Raw genomic sequence first — 7,486 nt, 5'->3', positions numbered from 1 at the left:
TTTCATGTTAAATTAGGTTTTTACCTACATGTGTCACTTTGCCTTGTAGCAGGCGGTGCCATCATAAATCTACTACTCACACTGAAGCAAAAAGCAGATACTCTGTAGCATGACCCGGCCTAATAGGAGCCTCCATCTTTATACAAAGAAGCACTGGATTCCCTTGATCATTATTGCCTTTTTGCATAGGTGTATCCTGAAAAAACTTAGAAATGTACAATATGTCATGTTCCAAAAATATCTTTTATTCAACACATTGTATTCAATATAAACACTGAGTGTACATTTATTTGCAAGAAGAAATTGGCCAAAATAGGCCAAAACACCATGTAAACTGCACGTGCAATAAGTAGTAATTAAATAATAAGTAAATAAAATGCATGCTCGACACATTTTCCTTAAATAAAAGTCCAATAAGACAAATACGCTGCAGTTGAAACATCTATTAACATTGTGATGCAACCCATACAAATTGCAATATCATAAAGTAGAAATAAATTAAACATATAAAATGAACAGTTAAAAATACGTAAGCAGAATTGAAATTAATGTTAAACTTAAAAACAACAACAAATGAACTGATCTTAAATGGACAATTTGCAAATTGACACAATTTCCAATTTTAATTTTTTAACTTTTATTTTCAGTTTCACATCGTTGTTGTATCTTAAGTTACACATTGCTCATTTAGGCTATGGAATAACGTTTCACAGTGCATGCAACAACATTTAAAGAATTTTATATACATTTATATTTTACAAACACATGAGTTTGGTATCAATTGAATGATAAGAAAACAATTCATGCTGTCAGAAATAATGAAAGCCTTGCTGCCATCTCTTAGGCAGTAAAAGCGTATGCGTCATGTGTTATTAAAAACAAAAACAACTCATGGATTTTGGCCTGTTGCAGGTCAGTGTAGTCAAATACTACTCAAGTACAATAAATATAATATACAGTATACAAACTTAAATATTTTGACATCAGTTAGTATCATCCTTTCTTGACACGATGTGACACCTCACACAACTGACTCAATGGTTATGTCCTGTTGTTCCCGGACTCTTTCCTCAAGAGGACAGATTATCAGTGGTTCGGTGTTCTTCCCATTACCTTGAACACAGGGGTTAAAGTACGGGTAGAGGGACTTGGTGAAGTCACACCCGCTGTAAGTGTAGATGTGGATCTTTGCTTCTGCGTCGTAGAAGGACACCAATCTTTCCTCGTAGTCCAGGAACACGCCCACTTTCTGGGGTGTTTTCTGGAGCTCGAGGGTGACGGAGGGACCGGCGCAGGCACTGAGACTGCCGCCTTTACGCCGGCAGATGGCCCAGTAACCGCTGTCAGGACGCACTGTGATGGCTCCCTTCCTGTTGATGGTCTCCTTGGCCACGCCCAGATCCCAATCTGTTTTATCTCCAACCTGAAACACAATGTACAGAGTCAGACATTTATACTTGCTTTAAATGAAGTGCTTTCATATAATAAAAATGCATTTTGATTCACTTTAGGTCGAATGTTATATCTAGTGTCTTGTGTTATTTGTAGGCTTTTCCTGTACTTTATTGTGTTAAAAAATTTTATGCCGTTAATGTTTCTTCAACTGAAAAATACAGCAAAGAAGAGCTTGAAATAAGCACCAAAATAGCATAAACGTGTGTGTGTTGAAACTGATTTGACTCCTGTATATTGTATAACTGAAAAATACCAATTTGTGCACACACTACCACAATCAAAGCCAAGTACGGATTCCCATTTGAGTCAAAAATCCGCATTTGTTTTCATGTAAAAATGTATTGAATTGTATTTCTTGTGGCGTATAATGCTGGTGTTAATTGAAAATGGAGTCACTAAAACATGCCTGTGCTTGGTCAACAACTCGGTATGTCCAACACGATCGCTTGGGAAGGCGTTTAAATAGCAAGGCATTACGACGCATTTAAGGCTTTTCGTGTGTCATTGGGATGCCTCTTTTTGTGCGTCATTTTTACGCCACACGATAAAACTACTGTAATGTCCGCAGTTCGTTAGGTTTAGGAAAAACATTATTGTTGGGCTTGAAATAATTGCGTAAACTATGTAAAATACATATGGAAACAATATAACATAAGTACGGAAAACACTTCACAAACGTGGATGCGTTTATATTGCACTCAGTACAGACTACATGGCGTACAAATTACACGTCAAAAGCACGCTAGCTTAAAGCATGTTTCCTTGTTTCTGAGCTTCTTACCTGAACCTCCCAGTAGCGTCTTCCAGATATGAAGCTTTGTTTCCCCAAAACGCAGACACAGGCATTAAACCTCTGAGGATTGTCTGGCAGTGGGGCATTATTCTTCTGGCTGCTGACGGTCACCTGTGGATCAACATAATGATTGTTACCATCAACATTTTCATCATATTATTGATAGGTACATTAGCATAATTAACAATTAAAAGCCTTGTCATTTTCCTGATCAAAGTAATTTAGCTTAATTTTGAGTCAATTGCACCAGATTCGCCCCACCTTTTCAAATTTTCATGTGAAAATATGTTGCATTACTTTTACTTTAATTACAGTAAAATGATTTTTCAGTGGGAAATCAGACAATAGTGTACCTTCTTTCTGTCTGGAGACAGGACCAGCCAGCCTGAAGCAGTCTCAGGATCCAGAGTGACATCAACTGCCGAAACAAAGAAGCAAAACAGTGAGTCAGGTAATAAAAAGAGTACATACATCAAGGTTAAACCACATTACTGAAATAAGCAATGGGATTGTGATTGTGAACATACCTGCATATTGGTTCAGCTTGTCGGTTTCTGCAAAAAGAGAGAAGAAAAAGGTTATTTTCATGCACTGATTTTCACAACAATCTTAAGTCATATTCTGAAGTATATAATCATTTTCTGCCAAAAGATTACTGACCCTCTGCAGACAGTTTGTTCGCCAGATCCTGGCAGACGTTCACAAGCTTGGAGACGGCTCTCGACACCGTCCCAATGCAGTTATCTGAGTGGACTACGACCTCAGACCACTCTCTAGTGGATGGGAGTCGACTCCGAGACTTGAAACTCTAAAATGGGGAAGACACGGGTTTCTCATGAGTACAGATCTTGAAATTTAGCACAAAACTGTTAAAATGCAGGTCAGGTAATTTACCTGTAGGAGGTGAACAGGGTTCTGAGAGCGCTCCAGTTCCTGCACCTCGCTGCCCCTCGTCTGCAGATCGTGGATTTCCTGCTGCAGCTCCTTAAACATCTCCAGGGCTCTCCTCTCAGCTTCTTGCTGTCTCTCCACCAGCTCCTCCACCAACTCGGCCTGGTGTCCCTTGATGGCGGTTATCAGCATGCTGCAGACCTGAGCGCTGCTTTGTATCTCCCTATCTGTGATTTTCTGTCAAATGAAACGATAGAAACATGTAAATTTACAGATGAAAACAGACAAACATGACCAGTTAGCCCTTTTTGAACATGTATCCAAACAACTTACTTTGCCTTGATTCACTGAATGTTTTATCTCCTCCTGCTTTCTCAGTCTGGCATGGATCATCTGTTTAATGCTGGCCTTCGACTCCCTCAAACAAGCCTGCAAAATGACAAAAAATATTAAATTTTCACAATACAGCAACATATTTCTATATTTGTACAAGAGGAAAGCAGGTAGAAAGGACTGATTCTTTATACAAAGGAATTTTAGGCTAAGTTTACAGGAAGATGATCAATAATTTAAACTTTTCTTCACCTTGACCCTCTTGCTTTCCTTCTCTATGGGTATGGTCTTGTGGTTTTTGTGCTCCCTCTCTGTGCATCTCATACAAACAGGCTTCTGGTCTTTCATGCAGAACATTGTCAGTGGCCTGTTGTGTTTTCGGCAGAGGTGACTGGCGATGAAGGCGGCCGGATCCATCAGCTGGTGTCTCTGCAGTGCTGGATCCCTCAGGTGTGGTAAGAGGTGAAGCTCACAATAAGACGCCTGGCATGTTTGGCACGACTTGACCGATGGTGACTTGTCTCCGTGGCAAATGTCACAGGGAACTTCATCAGCCTCAAAAAGTTGGTTTCGGGAATTTTTCCTGCTTCCCGGTGGCGACACATCATCCATATCCTCCCCTTGAGACCTTTTGTATTTGAATAAAATTCAGTTAAATCTCAATTTAATGAAAATATTTTGCTTTTTTTTATATGGTATGCAAGGAAAAAAGAGATAATATTAAAAATGAACCTTTTATAGATATCAATGATTTCAGCATATCCATGGTTGATCCTGAGTTGTGGACGCTTTCTGAATGTCTCTTTGCAGAGCGGACACTCATATTTGGTCTTAGTATCCCAGAAGCCGTCGATGCAGTCCAGGCAAAAGTTGTGTCCACAAGGAATGGAAGCAGGGTCGGTGTAGATGTCCAGACAGATGCAGCACTGAAACTGCTCCTCAAGCGGCACGGAAAGGGTCATGTTTGTTCCTGTAAAAAAACACATTATATTACTCAAAAAATGCATAACAGAGTGAAATTATTGCACCTGTTATGTACAACTTTTGACATTTTTCAATACAAGTTTGTTTTGGCTTACAACATAATTCCCAGTCATGCTAGTGCTTTTTGTTATTTCTTAATTATTTCTAATCATTGATGCCATTAATGCAATTAATTATACCTCAAATAGTAATATACATTTAAAACAAATCTTTCTACTTTCAATTACAGCATGTTATCTATAAACATGTTTTAAATTAAAAAAATTATGTTAGTTAAAGTCACCGCTGCTTTACTTTATCACAGAGTATTATTCTGTAGTCTAATAGCAGTGTCCTCTTACCTTTTTGGGTTGTCATGTTGAGCGTCTCGATTGTCCTCATCAGACGCAGCGTATGGTGAAGGATCCCGCGTGCAGTTGATTAAATACTCAAGGACACGCCTTCTTCCGGAGTAATTTCTCACTCTTGTCTGGTGACAGTTAAGCTCCTCCCCGCAGGATTTAAGTTTCTATGTTAGTCAAAAATTCTGGTGCGACTGGTTTCTTGGCTTAGAGTGAGTAATTTAATGCTGTACACTATTGTACCCTGAGGTCATGTTGTTGTTGCTGTACTAGAACATTTTGTTCACGTGCTGTTACTGTATATAGGTCATTATGTCCAGAAGCGTGAGTAATTGAGCAGCAGCCAAGAACGTGATAATTGATTTAAATTGGACAAGTAAATGCGTGTTTAAAAGTAAAATGTAGAACACCAACTGCGGTAATAATAATATGTACGAAAATGTGCCATGTGCAATTCCTGAAGAATACCAGTTCCCAACTGTGCAACTTAAGACCTTCGACTTCTAGGTAAAAAAGAGCCTATATCACAAGTCAGGCTGTTTTCACACACCGTTCGTAGATACAGTATATATATATATATATATATATATATATCCTTATAAGTATCCTTATATATCCCGCAAAATCAATGTGTATGGAATCCATGTAATCGTGAATCGTGAACCAAGCAGTATAAAGAACAACAAACTCCGCGTAGGGAGGAAGTTGGGGTGGATGGGTGGGTCAAAAACACTTTCGCAAAGGAGACAGGTGTTTGTACCCCGTGTGAAAAATGTAGAAGAAGGTCTGCTCTTCTTCAGACGTGTTGTCACGATTCTTAAATCTGAAGAGCTTGGGCTCGAAATGTTACTAACTAAGATATGCCAATAAATTGCACTCTAAGGGGGCTACTGTGTGCGGACCTTCTTCGAGATATTTCAACCCAACCCAGGATCTTTTCCTAAACCTAACTTAGTAGTTTTGTTGATTACACCTAACTAATTAGTTTTGTTGCCTAAACCAAACTAAGTAGTTTTGTTGCCTAAACCTTAACTTAGTAATTTTGTTGCCTAAACCGAACTAATTAGTTTTGTAGCCTAAACCAAACTAAGTAGTTTTGTTGCCTATAGCGAACAAATGAGTTTTGTTGCCTAAACTGAACCAAGTAGTTTTGTTGCCTAAACCTAACCAAGTTGTTTCCTGTGAAGACGTAAGTTTATGTCGAAAAGACTGTGTGCATAACAAGCACAAATTGACACGTGTTACTGACATTCGTAATGTGTTGCTGGACATTTGTGGGACAACACACGAAAAATGAGGAATAACTTTTTGGAAGATTACCTAAAAACTGTTGTATGAGAATACGTCACCCAAGTTGATTATTGTACGTACACACACACACACACACACACACACACACAACAACAACAACACATTTAACAATTTGGGAACCCCCCCTTCTTAGGAATCCCCCCTTTCTTGGCTGGGAGGATGGGGGGTTTGGTGGTAGGTCTGGGTGGCTGGTAAAGGGATACAGAGGCAGGATTTGGGGACTTAGCAAAAAAGTCATAGGCTTTGCAAGGTTATTTTAGCATAGATGGTGGTTTTTATTTAATTATTATTATTATTATTTTTGTTATCTCTGAGAATGTAAAGGGCAATGTCTTGTTTAATTTCAAATGTAATGGTAAAAATCAGTAAAAAATCTACATTATAAAAATGGAAGAAGAATCATGTTGATTTGTTCTCACTATCAGAAAAACGAAAGGAGAACAGTATGTGCAGATAGATAGATAGATAGATGACCATGCCAAGAATAAACAATTGATCTTTATTTTTCTCATTTTTCAGATGCACATCAGCTCTGCGCTGTGTCAACTTTCCAAGGAAGACAAACCTGTTTTGCATATTTTCACCTTCTCAACACCTCACATGAAGAATAATCACATGTCAAGAGGGAAAGTTTGTTTTTCAGTGCATTGATTTAACTAAACATGGATCTTAGAAATATTGCTTTCCTTCAGCTGACTCTCTAGTAGTTCAAGTATACAGATACTTTGATTAAGTACCCAATACTGCGTTATAAAACTACAGTATTAAAAGTAAAAGTCCTGCATTGGAAATGACGAATAAATGTAGTGGAGTAAAAAGTACAGTAGGCCTATGTCCCTCTGAATAGTACTATATAAGCAGGCTATAAAGGAGCATGAAATGATACCCCAAGCACAAATACTTATATGTTAAGTTAAGCACACAAAGATTCTACTAAAACCTAAAATATATATATTTTTTTGGGTTACTTTAAGTTGTGAACACACCATCGACATATCATCACTCTTCAAGTTGATATGTTGAACTTTTAGCAAACAGTTGTTTATTTACACATCCAGCAGATGCAAGGCAACATTATCATTCATTTGGAGTTATGTTTGTGTCCACCTGAAGTCCAATATTCACTCTCTTTTAGCTCTGTTTTTGGTCTCCACCAACTCCTGAGGGAAATATCTGTCTATCTAGCTGCAAAAGGCTCCACTGTTTTCTCCAGCTAGTCTCTAGGGTAGTGTACAGTGGGTTTTTAGAGCTTTTTCTCTGAAAATTACGCTATGAGAGTGGTGAGAGTGAAACATAACAGTAAACCTGTGAGCCAAACAGCTAAACAATGAGTTGAAACTCACTACAAAGCTCAGCTAAGCAAAGTCAATATTGTTAT

General features: G+C 38.3%; 1 protein-coding gene across 1 annotated transcript; it reads right to left on the bottom strand.

The window, feature by feature from the left end:
- Positions 1–224: 224 nt before the first annotated feature.
- On the bottom strand, positions 225–4,932 carry LOC119481270 (E3 ubiquitin-protein ligase TRIM39-like). The gene is made up of 10 exons (XM_037758047.1): positions 4,798–4,932; positions 4,205–4,442; positions 3,725–4,100; positions 3,473–3,568; positions 3,143–3,376; positions 2,909–3,056; positions 2,776–2,802; positions 2,602–2,666; positions 2,237–2,359; positions 225–1,423 (listed from the first exon to the last, which is right to left on the bottom strand). The coding sequence occupies exons 1-10, from the start codon at positions 4,835–4,837 to the stop codon at positions 1,022–1,024; spliced, it is 1,749 nt and encodes a 582-aa protein (XP_037613975.1). The 5' UTR covers positions 4,838–4,932; the 3' UTR covers positions 225–1,021.
- Between the last annotated feature and the right edge of the window lie 2,554 nt (positions 4,933–7,486).

Source organism: Sebastes umbrosus, chromosome 22, assembly GCF_015220745.1.
Source record: "Sebastes umbrosus isolate fSebUmb1 chromosome 22, fSebUmb1.pri, whole genome shotgun sequence".
Taxonomy (NCBI): Eukaryota; Metazoa; Chordata; class Actinopteri; order Perciformes; family Sebastidae; genus Sebastes; species Sebastes umbrosus.
The sequence above is the reverse complement of the archived record's forward strand: the minus strand, read 5'-3'. Positions and strand labels throughout refer to the sequence as shown.

Bases quoted from the DNA above. Each gene is read 5' to 3' on its own strand.
- LOC119481270 (XM_037758047.1), bottom strand. From the start codon at position 4,837: ATGAGGACAATCGAGACGCTCAACATGACAACCCAAAAAG. The intron at 3,377-3,472 runs GTAAGTTGTTTG...TTCATTTGACAG, and splicing joins ATTCAGTGAATCAAGGCAAA to AAAATCACAGATAGGGAGAT. The intron at 2,667-2,775 runs GTATGTTCACAA...TTGTTTCGGCAG, and splicing joins CAAGCTGAACCAATATGCAG to TTGATGTCACTCTGGATCCT.